General features: G+C 46.0%; 1 protein-coding gene across 3 annotated transcripts in view; it reads right to left on the reverse strand.

Annotated features, from left to right (window-relative positions):
• Positions 1-23835, reverse strand: part of ASAP1 (ArfGAP with SH3 domain, ankyrin repeat and PH domain 1) — a 201654-nt gene that overhangs the window by 7294 nt on the left and 170525 nt on the right. For 2 of the 3 annotated variants that reach the window (XM_044295823.1, XM_044295825.1), the window contains 14 exons: positions 21148-21235; positions 19928-19976; positions 18038-18201; positions 15415-15548; positions 11536-11627; positions 11247-11433; positions 10108-10193; positions 7056-7171; positions 6365-6432; positions 6137-6244; positions 5567-5789; positions 3685-3846; positions 1357-1426; positions 792-850 (listed from right to left, as the gene is read on the reverse strand). In XM_044295823.1, coding sequence (XP_044151758.1) covers positions 792-850; positions 1357-1426; positions 3685-3846; positions 5567-5789; positions 6137-6244; positions 6365-6432; positions 7056-7171; positions 10108-10193; positions 11247-11433; positions 11536-11627; positions 15415-15548; positions 18038-18201; positions 19928-19976; positions 21148-21235 — 1606 coding nt within the window. The remainder of the gene's footprint in view (positions 1-791; positions 851-1356; positions 1427-3684; positions 3847-5566; positions 5790-6136; positions 6245-6364; positions 6433-7055; positions 7172-10107; positions 10194-11246; positions 11434-11535; positions 11628-15414; positions 15549-18037; positions 18202-19927; positions 19977-21147; positions 21236-23835) is intronic. The other variant, XM_044295826.1, reaches the window with a different exon arrangement.

The following is a 23835-nucleotide window of genomic DNA, read 5'->3' on the forward strand; positions in this document are numbered from 1 at the left end:
TTTCTCCAGCGCTATTGTACTATGCATTCTGTATTCAGAATGCTATTATTTTCCCTTATGTTATAAGGGAAAATAATAATGATCGGGTCCCCATCCCGATCGTCTCCTAGCAACAGTGCGTGAAAATTGAGCTTGCTGTGATTTTCACGCGACGCACAAGTGATGCGTGAAAATCACTGCTCATGTGAACAGCCCCATAGAAGTGAATGGGTCCTGATTCAGTGCGGGGTGCAATGCGTTCAACTCACACATCGCATCCGCTGCGGTAAACTCGCCCGTGTGAAAGGGGCCTTAAAGGGGTTGTCCCATGATAACTCATCCCAATCCCCAGGAGAGAGAGGATAAGTGTCAAACAGGAGTCTGACCTATGGGGCCTCCCGCTGACACAAGAACGGGGGCTTGTGTTACCCCATGTAAATGGAGCGGTGGACAGGAATGCACGCTGCTGCTCCATTCAGCTATATGGGGCTGCTGGAGATAGCCGAGCGCTTGTATTCACATGTAGGCCTGTCAGACACACAATGTATTCCTGCCTGTCGGGGTTCCACTGACGATCTGCCAATAGCGGATCTGGCGGCCTTTGTTAGGCCCCTGGCTGCCATAGTTTCCCACCGACACCCTGTCACACTGCATGGGCTGACTCCTCTGTCAAACATCCAAAAGAGCTACTTAACACATTCAGCTCTGCTACATATGACTGATCATAAACATATTAAAATGAGCAACAGTAAATAGCAGCCTATGCTGAGCGTGTCAGCGTATGTGCTGAGATCAGCGGGGTTACCACTTACCTTTTTGAGGTAGTTTTGGCAAAACTCTGGGCCCCAATGTAGTTTTTGTAGTTCCAGTGCTAAAAGAAGGGGGGGGGGGAATTTTTTATAAAACTATTTAGAAAAACATCAAAAAATCATGGTAAATGTGTGTGATGTCAATCACTAATAAGTATTGGACAGATTACCTATTTTCCAATTTTTAACCCCTAAGTGACCGCCAAATACACATTTATGCAGGTCATTAATAGGACTATTGTAGAGTGCATAATTACAGCGACCTTCATAAGGAAAACCCCTTTAAGGCCCAAAACAATGTGGGTAGAAATGCAGCTACCTGGTGGCGGCCATATTAGAGACACATTGACTGCTTATTGTAGCAAACAATGGGGGCTAATAGGGCTGAAAGAGTCACATAGAGTCTGGCATTCTTTCCAGAAAGTACCCCCCCCCCATCGCCCAGTCTTTATCACCACACTGCTGAAAAGAGAGGCACAAAACAGGAAGTGCTGGTCTGTGACAGGCCCTCTAGTGGACAATGTGAAAACTGCACCTTAATTCACTAAATAACAAATCAGGCACCCACCTGGCGGAGTGAGTCAGTCTCTCGAACTTATTCAGAGATTTCTCTCCGGGGCTGTGGCCCGTGTCATTACCTGGCGAGGAACATACACACAAGTGAATAATAAGACAAGACTTGTTGGGTCCCATCATTCAGATTCTGGGGCAGCATCAACATCGGAGAGGAATTGGATAAAAGCCTTAAGCAGAGAGGATAAAGTGCGTTAGAGGCGAAGGAGGAGAGAAAACGTATGAAGAAGTGACGGCAACACCCCGCGCTGCTGAGAAGACTGGATCCTGTATTCCTATATGTATCGGTGCATGTATTATCCAGGTTGTCCACTAGGGGGAGGTTTCTATAGGAAAACGGTGCACAATAGAAATACTATGCGTTATCCAGGCTATGCGTTCATCTCTGCCATCCCCTCCTCCACCGCATGCAAGTCAGTGGAAGTATAAAGGCATATTTTTGGGGAAATCACTGCATAGAAATGTCAGCGAGAGCAGAAAGGAATTCTGGGACATATATGAGGAATTATCTAATACAGTATAGATCTCAGGCCCATAAAACAGGAGCGAGGCAGGGTGTGTTAGATGTACAGCCGTACGTGTTACAGGCCTGCAGCCTGTGTCCCTCTAGTGGTTGTGAAAAACTACAACTCCCAGCATGACCCGACACCCTACAAAACAGTGGTCTGTGCCTCTTCAGCTGCTGGGGATATGAGAATACAAAAAAAAAAGAAACAACAACTCCTCACGGCCGTTCTCTTCCAGAAACAGCACCACTCATGTCTACAGGGTGTGCCTGGTACTGCAGCGCGAGATAAAATGGGCTGTCAATGCCCAACACAACCTATGGATAAGAGATCATGCACGCGACCGTATGTATTTTGCATTCAGCAAAATACGGATCAGCAAAAAAATACGGATGACGTCCGTGTGCATTCCGTATTTTGTGGAACGGAACAGCGGGCCCCTAATAGAGCAGTCCTATCTTTGTCCGTAATGCAGACAATAATAGAACATGTTCTACTTTTTTGCAGAACGGACATACGGAAATGGAACGCACACAGAGTAACTTTATTTTTTTTTGCGGACCCATTGAAATGAATTGTTCCGCATACGGTCTGCAAAAAAAAAAATGTCTCGGACACGGAAAGAAAATACGTTCCTGTTCATGAGCTCTAAAAGAGAGAGCAGCTGTGTTTCTTTTTTTTTATCTCCTACAACCCCTTTAAATAGGACCCGTCCCCTCTCCTGACAACTACTAGCATTCCCTGTGTAATAACAATTCTGGAGCATCTATTCTTATGACTCTGTGAAGTGTCATTCCTCTATTATTCCTGCTAGACGGTATGAATGAATTGCTAGCAGTTAGCAATGAAGGTCCAGATGGGTGTTACCCGTGGGGGTGTGTCCCTGCACAGCCTGCCACTATCCAATCACTGCTGCCAGTGTCAGACTGTGCAGGGACATGCAAACAACAGGCAACACCCATCTGGACCTTCATTGCAAACTTCTAGGACTTCATGCACAACTTCTAGTAGGAATAATAGAGTAATGGCACATCGGTAAAGTCATGAGAATAGATGCTCCAGAACAGTTACTACACGGGGAATGCTATTTGTTACTAATACAGACATGTCAGGAGAGGGCAGAGCTCCTCTTTCAACAAAAATCTATTTGGAGGGCCGATGGTTTTGGTTTTTGCTTCCAAGTGTCGTCCATTCTGTGAACGGCCCTGTTCATAGACCGCTCTCTGCTTGTGGTTAGTAGCGGGCCCCTTAAATGAGACTGGAGACAGCGCCACCTATCGGACGTTTATGACATAACGAATCCCAATAAGTCGCATGGAGCAAAACAGCAGATGAATCCTTTCTCGTAAGACTCAGCTGTACAGGAGCAAGAAAGTAAAAAGGGACAGATGTCCTTAAAGGGAACCTGTCACCTGGATTTTGTGTATAGAGCTGAGGACATGGGTTGCTAGATGGCCACTAGCACATCCGCAATACCCAATCCCCATAGCTCTGTGTGCTTTTATTGTGTAAAAAAAACGATTTAATACATATGCAAATTACCCTGAGATGAGTCCTGTATGTGAGATGAGTCAGGGACAGGACTCATCTCAGGTTAATTTGCATATGTAACAAATCGGTTTGTTTACACAATAAAAGCACACAGAGCTACGGGGACTGTGTATTGCGGATGTGCTAGCGGCCATCTAGCAGCCCATGTCCTCAGCTCTATACACAAAATCCCGGTGACAGGTTCCCTTTAAGAACCGGAAGTAAAGCTGAGAGAGAGGCACAGAGTCTGGGGGAAGGGGGATCATCACCTTCATTCCACAACTCACCCCAGGATACCGAGCCCTTACTGTGCGGTAGCGGGCTTGGCGGATCGGAGAGGGTTCGTTTGTGTCCGGGGGGTGGGGGAGGTGCTTTCTTCTTGGACAAAGTGGAGCTGCCGCTAGGGGACTGGGTGCTTAAAGAGAGGGCTGATGTAGGACCGGATGGAGCTAGAAGAGCACACACAAAAATCTTACTGACTGAACAAGTCCTGCAGAACAGAAACCATCAGCAATACCGGAACGCGAGGCGCAACGAGCACCTTCCAGCAGACGAGTCGCAGCATTTTCTAATATACTTTATAAGGCAAATGAGCAGCACATCTGCATGGACATCCTATAAAAAGCCCCCCAATATGCCCGGGCCCCCCACACTGAATATACTTACCTGGCTCCCCGCTCCCTGCACCGCTCCTGGCTCCCTGCACCGCCGCTGCGGCTTCTCCCCGTGCGCGGATGAAAACATCCGGTGTAGGGGGGGAGCAGCCAATGGCAGGAGGGGACGAGCCTCCATAGTGTCACCCGCGATGCTAGGAAGGCTCATCCCCATCCCCTCCTGCCATTGGCTGCTCCCCTCCCCCGACACCGGATGTTTTCATCTGCGCACAACGGCGGTGCAGGGACCAGGAGCGGCGCAGGGATCGGGGAGCCAGGTAGGTATATTCAGTGTGGGGGGGGGCAGTTTATAGGATTGGATAACCCCTTTAAAGTCAGGTGCTTACGCCATCAATTTCTAATTGATGCAGGTCCCACGTCTGCACCTAAATGGAGCTGGTGTTTCCACAACTACCATAGAAGTGAATGGAGGGCAGCGCACATGCACTGCCACCTCTCCATACAATCTCCGTTCTCAACAAGCATGTCCGGGGACCCTATTCTCCGCATAGGTGGGGGTTTTGGAGGTGGCATCCGAGTTTACCTGACACGTATGGCATAACCTGTAGTGGGCAGAACAGTGGCTTAGTGCAGGGGGGTGGTATTGAATCCAACCAAGGGCAACATGCGATGACAGCTCTGCAGAACATGTTGGTGCTATATACATAAATAAAATGTTCTAGTTGGGAAGAACCATTTAGACCAGGGGTAGGCAACCTCCGGCACTCCAGCTGTTGTGTAACTACAACTCCCAGCATGCACACTTGCTCTGCTCTTCTAAGAACACTCATAGAAATGAATGGAGCATGCTGGGAACTGTAGTTTCACAACAGCTGGAGTGCCGATGGTTGCTGATCCCTGATTTAGACAAAGCCCCGTTCATGTGTTACGCCACAATCACACATACAGTAAGTGTATATTTCAGCTGCCTCTGGTCACCACTAGGGGGAGCTCTGTACACAGTTGAATAATCTCATAATGATCAGTGCCACCTACAGCTCGCCCTCTAGTGGTGACAAGAGGGAAGAATGTGTGTCGGAGCCGTATCTAATATATTAGGAAAATTGGCTAAATGCAACTAGTTTTTCTTGCTCAGTGTGATACGGTATATTTGATTTCATTGTCCTGCTCACACAGTTGCAGGGCTTGTAACAGTGTATCAGAGCCGTGTGCTTGTGTCAGCTGGACACGATCAGCGTTATTTCATCTTCTTGTTTTATCGTGTGAACTATAATGGTTCCTTTCACAGACTGCAAGCAGAGATCTTGATAAGGCGAGGAGCTGAAACAAAGTATATCACAAAGTTATGTAACTTTATAAGCTTTATCGCTGCACGGCATAATACTAAGCATCTGTACAATGTAATTGTGCTTAGATTCAAGCTTTCTGCTTGCTGTCAGTGAATGGGAATATTCTGCATATAAGTGGGGGCCCATTGTAGATGGGCTCTGCACTGGCTCCGTGGTGCGTAGACCAACGGCAGCGACCAGTACATTGACATCCATGTACCACGTACCTTTGCCTGCATTCCTGGGGGGTAGCGGAGGGGCGTCAGTGTTCGGGGACGTTGGGGACTCGGTGCTGGTGGACATGAAGTTAGTGAACGCTCCGTAAGACAACCTCTGCTTGTCTCGAGCAGTGCTGAAACCCGGCAGAGGCAGCTTGTCTTGAGGGGAGATACTGGAAGAATGGCAGAAGCTCTGGGGTCTTGGGGAACGCTCCTTCTTGATGGGACTTGGCTTTTGAAGACGAAGAAAAAGAAGAAAAAAAAAAAGATTCTTATGCAAACACAGCACTGAGGACCCCAGGACACCAGGAGAGGGGGATAATGGGGTTAGCTGCAGTCACTCTTGCATTTTTAGGTGACCTCACATACGCACAGCCAAACCCAGAAGGCCCCTCTAATGTGTATCGGGGCAGCCTGACCATCCCCTGACAACTGCTGCTGAGGGTCAGGGAAGACAGATCGGACATATTGATTTCAAGGTGGCCATATAAAGCAGGGCAGTAGCTTATCTCCGACCTCCGGGGAGATCTGTGTATCCTGTGAGCCTCCATTCACAGACAGCAATCGGACACATTATACCTTATCGTCCAAGTCGTCGTCGCTCTCGTCAATCTCTTCCTGCCGCAGGTTCCAGTCGTACTCCACGTGGGTATGCGGATTCAGTTTACCGGCCGAGGCTTGAGAAAGCTGCAAATGATGGAAATCAGAAGTGAATGAAACTCCCATCATCCACTCGCTGAACCAGACTGGAGAGCAGCATACGGAACGCCAACCCCAGTAATGATGTAACCCAGTGCCGCCACTCACCGGCTCCTCGCACTGCGCTACCCTCAGTCTCTTCGCCATGTCGTACGCAGTCTCGCCAAGCTGGTTTACTACAAGAGAAGAGAAAAAGCTCTGGATCTATAGATACATCTACCATACAAATACTGGGGGGTGAACAGCAGGGGGCGCCATCACAAGTGTGCAAAAGCAACTACATAAAGGAGAATAGAGACATTTCTGAGAAATCCAAAGCAAAACTGTCCTCTGGATTTAGCTTTTTTTTTTCATTTTAACCCCTTAAGGACTCAGCCCTATTTCATCTTAAGGACTTGGGAAACATGCCGTACCGGTACGTCATAAGTCCTTAAGGGGTTAATATCCCTCGTGCCCTGGAAGATAAGCAGCGCCATAGGTGTCCAGCATCGGCTTATCCCCCTCAGTAAACACATACTTGTAAGAACAGGCCAATCATCCACATAGACTGCTGGTAGCCTCCACTAGGGGGAGCTTGCTGCATACTCTTTTATTCCCATAGACTTCTATGGAAGCTGTATACAATGAGCTCCCCCTAGAGGTGGCTGCAGGCAGTCAGGCAAGCACAGGATCTCAGTTGAGATATTGGGAATGGATGTGCAGCACAGCTGACTGCAGCTTTGGATGGGAGTGGAGTAAAAGGCATGATCGGAGGACTCTTTCCATTCCATTTCCTCACAGACATGGCCGCTCTGCTCACCCAGGTCGATAGTTGGTTTTCCCCTCAGAAGCAGTTTTAAACATTCAGGCTTGTTATAAATACAGCAGTAGTGCAGCGCCGTGTTGCCTTTTCCCGTCGGCTTATCCAAGTTTCCACTGCGGAGAGAGAGAAGGCGAGAGACGGTAGAATCACGTAAGAGAGGAGGACGCAGCGGCCACTGGTCAACCGCACTGTCCGCAGCTGTGGATATCACATGTCGGATAGTCCCACGTCTGCCGTCTCGTTCCTGCAGCGAACGGAAAGGCGGCTGTGCATGTTCAACACTCTCCATGCACTTCTATGGGAGTCCTGCAAATAGCTGAGTAGGCCTCTCCATTCACAGCAGCTGCGAGATGGGGGGGGGGTCCGTTCTCGAGATAGGTGGGGGTCCCACAGACGGATATGCTATAAATGTCCCAGATTACAGAAACAATATTAGAATAAACACCACAAAATATACAAACCGGATTCCAAAAAAGTTGGGACACTAAACAAATTGTGAATAAAAACTGAATGCAATGATGTGGAGACGGCAAATGTCAATATTTTATTTGTAATAGAACGTAGATGACAGATCAAATGTTTAATCCGAGTAAATGTATCATTTTAAAGGAAAAATACGTTGATTAAAATTTTCACGGTGTCAACAAATCCCAAAAAAGTTGGGACAAGTAGCAATAAGAGGCTGGAAAAAGTAAATTTGAGCATAACGAAGAGCTGGAAGACCAATTAACACTAATTAGGTCAATTGGCAACATGATTGGGTATAAAAAGGAGCTTCTCAGAGGGGCAGTGTCTCTCAGAAGCCAAGATGGGTAGAGGATCACCAATTCCCACAATGTTGCGCAGAAAGATAGTGGAGCAATATCAGAAAGGTGTTACCCAGCGAGAAACTGCAAAGACTTTGCATCTATCATCATCAACTGTGCATAACATCATCCGAAGATTCAGAGAATCTGGAACAATCTCTGTGCGTAAGGGTCAAGGCCGTAAAACCATACTGGATGCCCGTGATCTCCGGGCCCTTAAACGACACTGCACCACAAACAGGAATGCTACTGTAAAGGAAATCACAGAATGGGCTCAGGAATACTTCCAGAAACCATTGTCAGTGAACACAATCCACCGTGCCATCCGCCGTTGCCAGCTGAAACTCTACAGTGCAAAGAAGAAGCCATTTCTAAGCAAGATCCACATGCTCAGGGGTTTTCACTGGGCCAGGGATCATTTACAATGGAGTGTGGCAAAATGGAAGACTGTTCTGTGGTCAGACGAGTCACGATTCGAAGTTCTTTTTGGAAATCTGGGACGCCATGTCATCCGGACCAAAGAGGACAAGGACAACCCAAGTTGTTATCAACGCTCAGTTCAGAAGCCTGCATCTCTGATGGTATGGGGTTGCATGAGTGCGTGTGGCATGGGCAGCTTGCATGTCTGGAAAGGCACCATCAATGCAGAAAAATATATTCAGGTTCTAGAACAACATCTGCTCCCATCCAGACGTCATCTCTTTCAGGGAAGACCCTGCATTTTTCAACAAGATAATGCCAGACCACATTCTGCATCAATCACAACATCATGGCTGCGTAGGAGAAGGATCCGGGGACTGAAATGGCCAGTCTGCAGTCCAGATCTTTCACCTATAGAGAACGGCGCATCATAAAGAGGAAGGTGCAACAAAGAAGGCCCAAGACGATGGAACAGTTAGAGGCCTGTATTAGACAAGAATGGGAGAGCATTCCTATTTCTAAACTTGAGAAACTGGTCTCCTCGGTCCCCAGACGTCTGTTGAGTGTTGTAAGAAGAAGGGGAGATGCCACACAGCGGTGAAAATGGCCTTGTCCCAACTTTTTGGGGATTTGTTGACACCATGAAATTCTGATTCAACATATTTTTCCCTTAAAATGGTAAATTTTCTCAGTTTAAACTTTGTTCCGTGATTTATGTTCTATTCTGAATAAAATATTAGAAGTTGGCACCTCCACATCATTGCATTCAGTTTTTATTCACGATTTGTATAGTGTCCCAACTTTTTTGGAATCCGGTTTGTAGTTCACCAGTTGTTCTCTGCTTGCTGTCAGTGTATGTAAACATTCTTGATTATATCTCCCTGTGCACATGAACAGTAGTATTTTTGATTTACTATGGGAAAAACAGCCAATGCGTGCCAGCGTATGCCTATACAGTGGCACATGTCGGGAATACTCAATGCATGAAACGAGATCTGTACTGATACACTGTAGCAAAATCAGTGAGAGATTTGTGCTGCGGACTCCTGTAGTATTGTGTAGATACAATTGTAACAAACCTTCAGCTGGAGGAATTATAAGGGATTATTCAGACAGACGGTTTTCCTGTCTGGGGGGCTGTTTGAGAGGAGCCCCCCACAGCGCCCAGGCTGGACACTAGCCTGTTTAAAGTCAGTGGGTCAATTCACATGAGCGGTTTTAAACATCCAGCTCCAATTTTTCCCACAAGAATCGATGAGAAAAGCCGACCACACATGGACCACATGCAGTCCGTCCGTGTTTACATAAGTTTCAGCATCGCTCGGCATAAAAAGCCCTTAGACATGTACAGGATTTCATTCACTGACAGCAAGCAAGATGATTTTTTTTTATATCCAAAGCTGGAGATTCACTTTTTTATTTTAAAGATTTGGAATTTTGTTAGTAAGGAAATCAGTCATCGATCATGTCATCCTCTATACTTTTTAAAGGGGTTGTTGTACTGGTTTAGTAACCCCATTTCCGTACACCCCATTAGGTTATTCTAGGTTAGGGGGGGTGGGGGGTCCCCCCTAATCTCTTGGCCAGAGTGGAGAGCGGTTACAAAGAGCATTTCTTGCACTGGAGGAGGACCTGTCCTGTCCTGCATCACACTGATGTGAATGGACACTGTGTAATACTTAATTTCCCCTGCGGTGGCGCTGCAGGGAATCTCAACACTTGCTGCCAGGTTTCCTCACAGATCGCAGCTGATCGCTTGGAGTCAACAAAGCAATACCATAAAAAAGAAAACAACTCAATAAAGACAATAAACTAATTCTCACCAGTTTTGTACTAAGAAGTCAACTAAGGGAAGGGACGTGTGGTCGGCAGTCCGCACTGCGAGGTGAAGAGCGGTTTCACCGGGCTCCTGCAAGACAGAACGAGACCTGTACGTGATCAATGAATCTTTGACTTCACTTATACCCGCCAGTAGAGCACGGAGGAGAACTTCCAATATGGAGGCAATATTGCATTAGGGAATTGCCTTTCAAGCAATTGTCTAATATCCTACCCTTTTCACAAATGTATTTACACAGCATTGAGCAAAATTTATATTCTAATGACAGGGTTGTGATATCGCTTAGGCTACTTTCACACTAGCGTTTTTGATGGATCCGGTGGGGTTCAGCAAAAACGCTTCCGTTCCTGATAATACAACCGTCTGCATCCGTTATGAACGGATCCGGTTGTATTATCTGTAACATAGGCAAGACGGATCCGTCATGAACTCCATTGAAAGTCAATGCGGGACGGATACGTTTTCTATTGTTTCAGAGAAAACGGATTCGTTCCCATTGACTTACATTGCGAGTCATGACGGATCCGTCTTGCTCCGCACCACATTGCAGACAGAAAAACGCTGCTTGCAGCGTTATTCTGTCCGTGATGGGGACGCAACCACACTCAACGGAATGCATTCTGGCGCACTCAGTTTCGTTCCGTTTTGTCAGTTTTGGGGACAAAAAAAGAAGCGTTTTCCTCCAATATTGAGATCCTATGACGGATCTCAATAGCGGAAATGGAAAGCGCAAGTGTGAAAGTAGCCTTACTTAAAGGGGTTGTCCAGGATTTCGATGGCCTGTCCTCAGGAAAGTCTATCAATATCAGATTGGCGAGTGCAGCTACGGAACTGCAAGGTAACAGCTGATTGGCGGAGGTGTCGGACCCCCCAATGATCAGATATTAATGGCCTAGCCTAAAAAAATCCTGGACAATGGCTTTAAAGGGAAATACACTAGGAATAGAAAAACCATCATCGTGCAATTCCCTGGTGTAATAGTTAAAGTTGGAAAAGAGGTAATAAAAATCATACATATCCCTATGCAAACGATTAGAAAAGCTTCAAGCTGTAGGACCTCCCTAGAGGAGCTATTCGGGGGCGGTACCATAAATACAGAAGGGTTGGGGTCATTGTCCTTACCTGCCCCGATTCTACTAGTGGTTCCAGGATCTCGACTCCTTCTGCATAGACTTGGATTAGTGCAAGTAAGTCCCTCGACTTCACAGCCTCCAGCAGTTCGCTCTGCTTCTCCGCCCCTGAAGAACAGATCCTCCGGCAGAACTTGTGCTCGATGTATTTGGCTGTGATATATTCTTTACGTGCAGTCCTATGAGGAAGGGGGTGGTGTGTGAATCTTCACCGTATACCGCCATTATCCTACTATTAGTTATGCAGCTCGGAGGGCCTCAGCTAATGGCAGGAAACTTACATGTCGCTGGAAGGATTCGGTTTTGGTGACGGACAAGGTAGATTCCCTTCCATAATTTCATTGAAGCTATTGTTTCCTACGTTCTTGGCCAGCTGAAAAAAAGCACAACGCGAGCCGTGAGGATCCGTCATGAACTCAGAAGGTACATACACGACGTGGCAAAGAGGCCAATGCATTCACCGTGTTAAAGGGGTCCTCAGCTGTGTAACCGACATGTACTTTACAATTTAAACCTCAGATATATATGTAGATAAATCAATTTCTGTCTGTTCTTTCTGCACAGACAAACGCCTGAACCGGTGGACACCAAATTTGGCCCGTAGGTACACTGGGTGTCCGGGAAGGTCTCAACTCTCTAGGACACAATATTCTTGAGATATTCCCAAATAATGCAAATGCAGTGTTATAGATCACTGTTAAGGGAGTGGGGTGCTGTGGAGGTCACTGTTAAGGGGCAGGCACTTTGGAGGTGAAGGTCGCTTAAGGGGAGGACCACTGTTAAGGGGACGGCCTCTGTGGGGGGGGGGGGGGGGTCACTGTTAAGGGAGTCATTCTTAAGTGGACGGGCCACTGTGGAGGTTAATGTTAATGGGGTGGGCTGCTAGGGAGGTCACTGTTAAGGGGGCAGAGTGCTGTGGAGGTCACTGTTAAGGGGGCAGAGTGCTGTGGAGGTCAATGTTAAGGGGTTGGGGAACTGTGGAGGTCACTGTTAAGGGGGCAGGGCACTGTGGAGGTCACTGTTAAGGGGGCAGGGCACTGTGGAGGTCACTGTTAAGGGGGCAGGGCACTGTGGAGGTCACTGTTAAGGGGGCAGGGCACTGTGGAGGTCACTGTTAAGGGGGCAGGGCACTGTGGAGGTCACTGTTAAGGGGGCAGGGCACTGTGGAGGTCACTGTTAAGGGGGCAGGGCACTGTGGAGGTCACTGTTAAGGGGGCAGGGCACTGTGGAGGTCACTGTTAAGGGGGCAGGGCACTGTGGAGGTCACTGCTATGGGGTTGGGGAACTGTGGAGGTCAGTGTTAAGGGGGCGGGAAACTGTGGAGATTACTATTAAGCGGGTGGGCTGCTGTGGAGGTCCTAGTTAAGGGGACGTGGTGCTGTGTGGGAGGGGTTCACTCTTAGGGGGGGTGGATCGCTGTGGGGGTCACTGGTAAGGAGGCAGTTAGCTGTGAAGGTCACCGTTATGGGGGACATTGTGGATATCTTTCTGCTAGTACAGAATAAATCTGCACAGAGAGATAAAGGCTATGGAGACAACCGGTGGCATTTTCTTATTATTCTATAGAACTTATATTGTATTAATAAAAATAAAAAAAAATCAACAATTTGCCTCCTGGAGCCTGTCTCCTTTCACATATAATGCAGACCGCTCTGTCTCCTTCACAGTGAAATCTGTCAGAGATGCGGCCTGATGGCTCAGTCTGTAAGGCTAAACACACAGGAGCGAGTTCAGTCTGAGGTCCTGTCCATGACCCCCAATCCTGACAGGATCGCACAGCATTGTACAGACTTATAATCCTGTGTGACCTCGAGTCGTGTAATCAATTATATTACACTGACACTCATTTATGCTGAATTCTTATCAAACTGCACTCACTATTCTGCTGGTGCAGTCACTGTGTACATACATTACTTATCCTGTACTGATCCGGAGTTATATCCTGTATTATACTCCAGAGCTGCACTCACTATTCTGCTGGTGGAGTCACTGTGTACATACATTACATTACTTATCCTGCACTGATCCTGAGTTACATCCTGTATTATACCCCAGAGCTGCACTCACTATTCTGCTGGTGCAGTCACTGTGTACATACATTACATTACTTATCCTGTACTGATCCTGAGTTACATCCTGTATTATACTCCAGAGCTGCACTCACTATTCTGCTGGTGCAGTCACTGTGTACATACATTACATTACTTATCCTGTACTGATCCTGAGTTACATCCTGTATTATACTCCAGAGCTGCACTCACTATTCTGCTGGTGCAGTCACTGTGTATGTACATTACATAACTTATCCTGTACTGATCCTGAGTTACATCCTGTATTATACTCCAGAGCTGCACTCACTATTCTGCTGGTGCAGTCACTGTGTACATACATTACATTACTTATCCTGTACTGATCCTGAGTTACATCCTGTATTATACTCCAGAGCTGCACTCACTATTCTGCTGGTGGAGTCACTGTGTACATACATTACATTACTTATCCTGTACTGATCCTGAGTTACATCCTGTATTATACTCCAGAGCTGCACTCACTATTCTGCTGGTGAAGTCACTGTGTACATACATTACTTATCCTGTACTGATCCTGAGTTACATCCTGTATTATACTCCAGAGCTGCACTCACTATTCTGCTGGTGCAGTCACTGTGTACATACATTACATTACTTATCCTGTACGGATCCTGAGTTACATCCTGTATTATACTCCCGAGCTGCACTCACTATTCTGCTGGTGCAGTCACTGTGTACATACATTACTTATCCTGTACTGATCCTGAGTTACATCCTGTATTATACTCCAGAGCTGCACTCACTATTCTGCTGGTGGAGTCACTGTGTACATACATTACATTACTTATCCTGTACTGATCCTGAGTTACATCCTGTATTATACTCCAGAGCTGCACTCACTATTCTGCTGGTGCAGTCACTGTGTGCATACATTACTCATCCTGTACTGATCCAGAGTTACATCCTGTATTATACTCCAGAGCTGCACTCACTATTCTGCTGGTGCAGTCACTGTGTACATACATTACATTACTTATCCTGTACTGATCCTGAGTTACATCCTGTATTATGCTCCAGAGCAGCACTCACTATTCTGCTGGTGCAGTCACTGTGTATGTACATTACATTACTTATCCTATACTGATCCTGAGTTACATCCTGTATTATACTCCAGAGCTGCACTCACTATTCTGCTGGTGCAGTCACTGTGTACATACATTACATTACTTATCCTGTACTGATCCTGAGTTACTTCCTGTATTATACTCCACAGCTGCACTCACTATTCTGCTGGTGCAGTCAATGTGTACATACATTACTTGTCCTGTACTGATCCTGCGTTACATTCTCTATTATACTCAAGAGCTGCGATCACAATTCTGCTTTTTGAGTCAACATGCTGATTCATTACTTTTCCTGTACTGACCCTAAGTTACATAAAAAACCATGGTGGTGTGAGGCAGAGAAGTCGTTATGGACACCATCCGTGGTGGTTTAGGACAACAAAGATGTAATGTTACTATCCCTGCTAGTCTAGGGCACAGAAGGGGTAAATATGTGCATCCCTGGTGATCTAGGACAGTGAAGATGTTAATAACACCATCCCTAGGGGTCTAGGGCAGAGAAGGGGTTAGTGTGGTACTGTTAGTGGTCTAAAGCTGAGAAAAGGTTAATACCTCTAGCCCTGATGGCCTGGGGCAGAGAAAGGGTTAATACCAGTACCCCTGATGGTCTAGGGTAAAATTTGATTAATTTCAGTATCTTTGGTCATCTGGGGCAGAAAAGGGGTTAATGCAAGTATCCCTGGCAGTTGTCTAGTGCAGATAAGGGTCTAATGTCAGTATCCTTAGTGGTATAGGGCACAGAAAGTGTAAATGTTAGTATCCCCTTGTGGTCTAGAGCAGTGTGGGGGTAAATCCTTCATTCCGGGGGTCCAGTGGTTACTCACCTTTCCTGGCTATAACCTGAGGATGGACACGGATTTCCTCCCAGCACTTCTCATAGGGGTGGGTGCAGGGAGGGGACGGAGAGCGCTGTGCGGCTGCTCAGCTTAGTAGGAACCTCGCTCGCGGGCACCATACACCTGATGGGCGACTACATATGTGGCACCCAGACGGTAATAATACTCACCAAGAGTTCAGAAGTGCCTAGCTTGTCCAGCTCCAGAGACTGGATCCTAGAGATGTGAACCCCCATTTCCCGGTGTATGCCGGAGCATTCTATACAGGTTAATATTCCCAGGTTTGTAGACAGCCAGGTCGGATCTGCGGGAAGAAATGTGAACAGTAGGTGACAATGGGATGGACAAGATGCGAGGGACGGTCTTTAAGACGGGGGATACGACTAGGAACACATGATCCCTATTACTGTGAGAGAGTCTACTGGTGCCAGTTACATGGTCATCTTTTTTTTTTTTTTTCTCACTGGTGCTTTACTTGCTTGGCGTTTATAATCATCCCCCTCCATGATTGTAATCTGCATGGACTCCCAAGTGATGTTTATACACAGCAGCCAATGTGAAAAAGCAGACCTGCAGTGTAAAGCATGGGGGAGTGACAAAGACTAAATTTGAACCCCTTATGTAGGCATCTCTGATCATCATACTTGTCAACCAGGCTCATAAGCTCCGACAATTCTCAGCTTGATATAACCAACGAGGCAGATACAGAAGTAGTATATATGTACTAGCTCTTGTTTTCCTTGTCTTTTAAAATCTTCCTTTAGTTGAATGTTTCTACATTAGTGCCTCATCAGCCCCCCCCCCCCATATTAATAGAATCGGGGGTTGGGGGGCTGCAAATGCTACAACTGCTCAGACGTGGAAAAAATTGGTAAAAATCCTATTGATGGCGAAAATAATTGGTAATTGGCAGTTTTATCCAGCAGGTGGCAGCAGACACACACCTGTGAAATGTTGGGCATGCAGCAAATCCATAGGGCCTTGTGTCTTAAAGGGATACTGATGGCATATTGTTAGGCTAGGTCATTGGCGGGTGTCCAACTGCTGGGACCCCCATGACTCTCAAAATGAAGGGGGTCACAGTCTAGCTACACCCCTTAACAGATTTCCCGCTGTGCACGGAATAAGCCTACAGGGACATCAGTCCCTTGATTCTTGAGACTGGCGAGGGTCTCAGGGTGGGTACCTACAGAAACCGGAATGTCATGGCATATCCTTATGATACAGGTTATATACTTATGAAGGCCATCACAGCTTTCTGCGGCTCCTGAATGACCTCATTATGCTCAGTCCAGCAGCACAGTCGCTTGCTTACCCTAACAGTTTGCTACAATGTATCAGTGCAGGTAAAATGTATCTGCCTGGAGTCTAAAGCTAGTAGCGCGCCCTCAAGTATTAATCAGGACGGGTCTCTAGATTTTCATTCAATGACAGCAAGCACAGGGTGAGAATTGCAGCACAGAGTATATTAGAAAGTTGCAGAACTTTCAGCTTTAGTTCCATTAGGCTGGACGACCCCTCGTAATCCGGATTACATCCCGGGGTAAATATTTTCCTCCGACTACGAGATGTGTCTACAGGCCGCGCTGTCCACGGGGGGCGCTTCCATATGAATCAGGCTGTTGAGGCTGGGATAATTACATTCCTTATGGTTATTACAGGGCTAAGCAGTAGAAAATGACGCCGTCTTGGTGAAGAACGAACGCTGTAATTATCGTCGAGAGCGTGTAATTTTCTATATTATAACGGAAAAATGTGCAAATAATAGAGCGTTTCAGTCACTGTAGGTGTGCGCGTGCAATTTACCAAGAGCTCGAAACGAAGGAAGCGATGGTATCGCTAAACACAGGGTAACTGGGCACCATGGGCAGAACTGGGCCAGTGCAGTGGAACCAGCGTAGAATATTTCACTGACCTCCCCTCCCCCGCTCTGGCCATCTACTCCATATGACATGGAGGGATTGTAGAATGGGCGAGAAGACCATGACACCTCACACAGGTATCCGCTGCCACCGGTCAGGACGGCGAGGCTACAGCATGGCACCGACTGTCTGCTGTAACTCTATTAACCCCTTAAGGACTGGGTCAATATTTGCTTCTTTTTTTTGTCTTCTCCCCACCTTCCAAAAGTCACAACTTTTGACATTTTTCATTCACGTAGCCATATAAGGGCTTATTTTTTTTGCGCAACAGGATGTATTTTTTTAACGGCAACATTTAATTTACCATATCTTGTATTAAAAAAAAAAAATATGAGTTCTGCCTCCAGTAGTCCACAGCAGGCTTTAGGGAGGGTGTTCCCCCTGCACATGGGTCTCAGCCCTCAAGCATGGCACAAAGCCTCAGATCCCAACACAGAGACTCAGCTGCTGAGCCCAGCTGCCTTTTAAGGACAGCCAGGTGATGCCAAAACCCGGACCGGCACTTAAAGTGGGGCTAAAGTGGGTTGAAGTGGGGCACACAGCCCCCCCCCCCCCAGCCAAATTACTCTTCTCGTCAGAGTAAAAGGATCAAATTCTGGCCTCCTGCAGCCACCTCTAGAGGGAGCTCACAGCAATGAAATTAATACAGTCTTTTTCGTCATCATGTTTTGTGCAAGAATGCAAGATCCTGTGGATATTGGCTGATACGGCCATGTAACGGTACATCACTACGGAGAAGTTTTCTATAGGCTGGGGGAGGGGGCAGGGCAACAAAAGCGTTGAAGGTGGAGGCATGGCTTGGACACCTCCCCTGGTTTCTTTTCGCTGACGGCCAGTATTAGAAGAGTATTATAGGCGAGGAGGCACATACCTGCCGATCCACAATCACAGCAAGCGTCATTTCCTGGTGTCTTCTGCACGTCCTCGATAATTGCCTTCGACAGATCCTCCAGGCTGCCCTCCCCGGTGCTCTGACCGTCATGGAAGGCCATATTCAGCGCTTCCTCTTTGCTGTTTGTTAAAACCGATATCCAGCTGTAAAAATGAAGAAAAGATAAAACTTAATACGACAACCAACGGCTGGAAACCTGTACGGGCCTACAACTTCTCACAGCTGAGGGTTTGCTACTGTTATATCCAGTCTGGACAATCCCTCTTCTGTCAGGACAGAGGGCTACAATGTATCAAGTGCGGGTAACTGTATCTGTCTGGAGTCCTGGCTGGATTGTGTAGATTAGATACAAGTGTAGCAAACCTTCAGCAGTGGGAGGTATTAGGAGTCTAAAGGGTTTATAGTCTCAGGGTAAACACCAAAATGTTTGCATTCACTGACAGCAAGAAGAGATCTTGAAAATAGTGAAGAACTGAAACACAAAGTACATTAGAAAGTTGCAGAACTTTATAACACTGCACAATGCCCAGAAATATGTCGCTGGTTTATACTTGTATTGTCCTTTTATATATATTTACTATGGGAGAGTTGTGAAAACCAGATGTCAGCCGCTGATTATTCATCCTCCCTCCCAAGGGCCACAGCATCAACATCCCAAGGGCCACAGCATCACAGTTCTGGGACCCTTTAGCTATGTTCAGATGTAGCAGAAACTTTCAGCCAGGGACTTAAGTGCAAAAATGTGGCCAAAGCAGCCCTTGAAATCTACAACAAATCTGCAATGTGTGAACGAGACAAATGAATCACTGTTCTAGATCCTCAGCATCAAAGCATCGCTGATCTAGAACCTCCAAGTGTCAGAGTGCTGCCAAGTGAGGAAGTAACTCTACAACCTCAGATGTCAAAGCACCACTGACCTAGAACCTCAAGTGCCAGCATGTCTCTTTTAGAGTCAATGCACCACTGATCTAGAACTTCAACTGGCAAAGTGTCTCCTGCAGAGACATCGGATCTAAAACCTGAGGTGCCTCAGACACTAGAGGCTCTAGCTCAGTGGTGCTTTGACGCTGCAGCACTGATCTAGAATGTCAAGTGCCAAAGAATCTCCAGCCAAGACTCTTGTAAGACACCTGGTCTAGAACCTCAGGTGGCAAAGCACAAGTGATCTAGAACCTAAGTGTAAATGTGCCTCTGACAGAGTCAATGCACCGGTTATCTAAAAGTCAAGTGCCAAAGTATCTCATGCCCAGAATGCTAAATTGTAATACACTTGATCTAGAACCACAGTTATTGATGCACATCTGATCTAGAACCCAAGTATCAGTGCACACTGTTCCGGATCATAGATGTCATTGCTCTGGCCACTGATAGGTCACAGGTGTTGGCTGAGCAATAAATATGTCCATTCACCTTGGCTGGGGGTCCATGGTATTACCACTGAAGCTACTAATCTTGAGTAAAGCATCAGGATCAGACAGGATGAAGTCTGATATGTCCAATCATTGTTTCCCTAAAGGGAAGCACGTGGCTGCCCACAAGACTACTCTGAATCTGCTGCTGCGGTCATGTTAAGTGTCACCATAGTTCTGATACCCCAATTATCACTTCTCCGCCCATCCAGGTCCTCAGGAAGTGTCCTTATAAGTGCAAGCGGTGTTCACTACTCCTCAAATGTTCCCAGTATACTGATGGCAGCTGCAGAGCCATTCTACACAGGACGCAGCCGGACCTCCAGCAGTGACCTCCAGGCCATGAAGACTCTGCCAGAGGCGCAGATCCTCAGGGAGGGGACGCTACAGATTGAGGGTCTCTGCTCTGCATTCATTTCTCTGTTATTTTCCAGAGAAGTCTGATAAAAGATCAACTTACGCTATATAATCCTGCTCGTCCTCAGCCTGAAAGTGGTACGTCCTGTTATCTGGAAATAGAGGGAAAGGAGAATTATCAATTAATATCCCCTCCCAGATCAGCAACCTCCTACAATCCAGCTACAGATTCAGTATAATCAACCTGGGTAAGGAATAGAATGCCAAACAGTAGCTAAACTGACACATAGAGAGATAAGTGGAAGAGGAGGCATCTATTACAACAGTAGAAGAGCAGCTCTGGAGTATAATACTGGATGTAACCCAGGATCAGTACTGGATAAGTAATGTAATGTATGTACACAGTGACTGTACCAGCAGAATAGTGAGTGCAGCTCTGGAGTATAATACAGGATGTAACCCAGGATCAGTACAGGATAAGTAATGTAATGTATGTACACAGTGACTGTACCAGCAGAATAGTGAGTGCAGCTCTGGAGTATAATACAGGATGTAACTCAGGATCAGTACAGGATAAGTAATGCAATGTATGTACACAGTGAATGCACCAGCAGAATAGTGAGTGCAGCTCTGGAGTATAATACAGGATGTAACTCAGGATCAGTACAGGATAAGTAATGCAATGTATGTACACAGTGAATGCACCAGCAGAATAGTGAGTGCAGCTCTGGAGTATAATACAGGATGTAACTCAGGATCAGTAATGTAATGTATGTACACAATGACTGCACCAGCAGAATAGTGAGTGCAGCTCTGGAGTATAATACAGGATGTAACTCAGGATCAGTACAGGATAAGTAATGTAATGTATGTACACAGTGACTGCACCAGCAGAATAGTGAGTGCAGCTCTGGAGTATAATACAGGATGTAACTCAGGATCAGTACAGGATAAGAAATGTAATGTATGTACACAGTGACTCCAGCAGAATAGTGAGTGCAGCTCTGGAGTATAATACAGGATGTAACTCCGGATCAGTACAGGAGAAGTAATGTATGTACACAATGACTGCACCAGCAGAATAGTGAGTGCAGCTCTGGAGTATAATACAGGATGTAACTCAGGATCAGTACAGGATAAGTAATGTATGTACACAATGACTGCACCAGCAGAATAGTGAGTGCAGATCTGGAGTATAATACGGGATACAATTATGTTATAACGTACATGTTATAATTGTCATTCTACAGCGTAAGAGGAATAAATCTATAAAATTTTAGACACAATCTATATAATGTTGGATGAAAAAGAGATTTGACTTACGTGATATCAGGTCGAAGCATTTCTTCTCATCAGCGTTGGGTTTCACTTGGCAGGTCAGGAGGTTCAGTTTTGCAGGAGGCCTGTTGGACTGCGAGAACGAATATATATCAGAAACGTGCCAACATTAAAAGTGCAGTACAGAGGGATTGGGGGTTCAAAGACATGTGGGTACTAGAGCTGCCCATAATGATACTGATTAACACAATGTGTTCTTGATTATTTAAATACTCAGAGGAATAGATTGCAACCAACCAGCAGAATTGCAAATACAGCTCTGGAGCATCTTTTTTATATAAATATGGCAATATTCCAGTTACAGTAAAGAGGGTATGCAAATCAGCTCCTAGAAAGCTCTGCATCTAATGCTACCAGATATAAGGTAACTATCCTATAGGTCAACGTTCAACCTTTTCAACAGGCCTTAAGACATGAATTGGATAATAACTAAGCCAGCATCTCAGCTGCAGACAGCTGTTTCAGGGTTATAGCCTGGCCTATAAGACTCCTTACTCCAATTAGGCGCTTTCCATGTGAAGATAAAGTATCTTACGAATCCTGACCTAGGCCTCTCACCCAGTGCTCTCTGCTCTGCACTGATTAGGGGCAATTACCCCGAAACAGTTGAGATACTGGCTTAGTTATTATTCAAGTCATGTCTCAAGGCCTGTTTAAAGGGTTGAACATTGACTTATAGGATAGCTGCCTTACATCTGGTAGCATCGGAGGAAAAGCTTGCTAAGAGCTGATTTGCGTACTCTCTTCCCAGGATTCCAGATGAGCATGTATGGCCTATAAGGCTCCTCATGCAGATTAGGCGTTCTCCATAAGGAGATACAGTATATCAATGGTAAATACACTCTTTAGTTACTTTAGAAACACTTTGCTTACTAATCTTATTCCTAACAATCCCTACATCATTGCTTGCTTCCTGTTATGAGAGAGCAGTGCATAATGGGAGCACAGATGACAGTGACATAGTTAGGTTAGGATTATGGGAAGCAGTGCCACAAGTGTAAAAGCCAAGTGTTAATAGCTGGCTTTGGAAATTTCTGTCATTAAGCAACAGTACTAGGACACTCAAGGAATACTGCACCTTCTTACTACGTTGCGTTCTGTCCAGAGTAATGGAAGAAAGGGAGGAGGAGGAGGGAGATGCAGCTGCCCCTGGGTTCAATAAAACCGCACAAGGGGATGGGAGAGGAGAAGCAGTGCAGAGGAGCCATCCGATTGGTCAGGAAGAGCCCCTCTCAGCAAGTATGGAGAAAGAGGAGGAGCATTTATAAAGGGCAGCAAATGGATGGAAAACCTGATATAACTCATGATCCAGAGGAGATACAGAAAGTAAAGTGTTTACAAACTAACTCCATATTACAGGTAGACTTAAAGGCTATGCGCACCTTCATGGGAAATTTTGTTTTATGATTGCATTTTACTCATTTTGGCCCTACAGTTATTTTTTCAATTGGTATTTATTAAAAATTTTCAGCCGTTCTTTTGCAAATGTTAACTGTCTAGCTGTGAGAATCGTACTTTCACTTTCATTTTGTGCAAATCATCTAATAAACCTTATCTCTAAATTACTAAAAGGTTATAAACACTTATTTAAGCCACATTCTTATCAGTGAAATAAAAATCGAGCTATAATGAGTGTTTAAGAGATCGGATAAGGAGCCGTCAGCTGAGCTGCCTGACGGAACACAGCAAAAACGCAGAGCCTGCTTTTAGAGAATCTCAAAGTTGTACAGAGAAAAGAGTTCAACATTTTTAATAAAGACCAATTAAAAAAAAGATTTTTAGTTCAAAATGAGTACAAAGGTATCCTAAAAGAAAATGCCGTCAAAGGTGTACATAGCCTTTAAATAAAAAGTGGAGCTACACTGTAACGCCTTCTGCAGATGTACTACTCTAGAACTAACCCCGGTATTTGCTCATGGAAAGTTATCCGTGTACTGACAAGTCAGTCGGGTTCGTTCCTGAATAAAGGCCAGAACATGCTCCGCAACGCAGGGTTCGTCTGCTCAGAACAATGGCAGAGCAAATATTGACACACAAGTGGTAGTAGTCGCCGGGTAGAATACTGTAATCACCTATAATCCCCTTCATCGAGTAAAGGATTAGGAGCTGTGGAAGGGAAGATAAAGCCTGACAGCCATGTGCAGATAGGTCCTGTTATTACCCCGCGGGCAGAAGAGGGCACAATGTATTAGTGTGGACCTGGCTTCACTGAACCCTGACATGAAGAATCAATGAAGCCCAGTGCCATACGCCTGTCATCTGGGCCTTTATCGAAAGACTGCTGGCACCAGCTGAAGAACTGTATGCACGCTATTAACCCCTGTTCCCCTGCCCCGTGAGATACTTCTCTCTAACATTTGAAAATGAATGTGCCACCACCCATAAATGCCCCCACAGTGCCCATTATAGGCTTTGTATAGTATTAACCACAGATGCTCCATATAGTGCTTGCTACAGATGCCCAGCATTGTGCCTGCCACAGATGACAAGCAAGGCGTTCGCCACAAATAGCCCGAATAGGACCAATACCAGATGCCCGCCATAGATGCCCCACATATCGCTCTACAGATACCCAACAAGATACCCAGTATTGTGCCAACCATAAATGCCCCAAATAGTGCCCATCACACATGCCCCACATAGCACATGCTACAGAAACCCTGCGTAGCACTC

This window comes from Bufo gargarizans, chromosome 5, assembly GCF_014858855.1.
Source record: "Bufo gargarizans isolate SCDJY-AF-19 chromosome 5, ASM1485885v1, whole genome shotgun sequence".
NCBI lineage: Eukaryota > Metazoa > Chordata > Amphibia > Anura > Bufonidae > Bufo > Bufo gargarizans.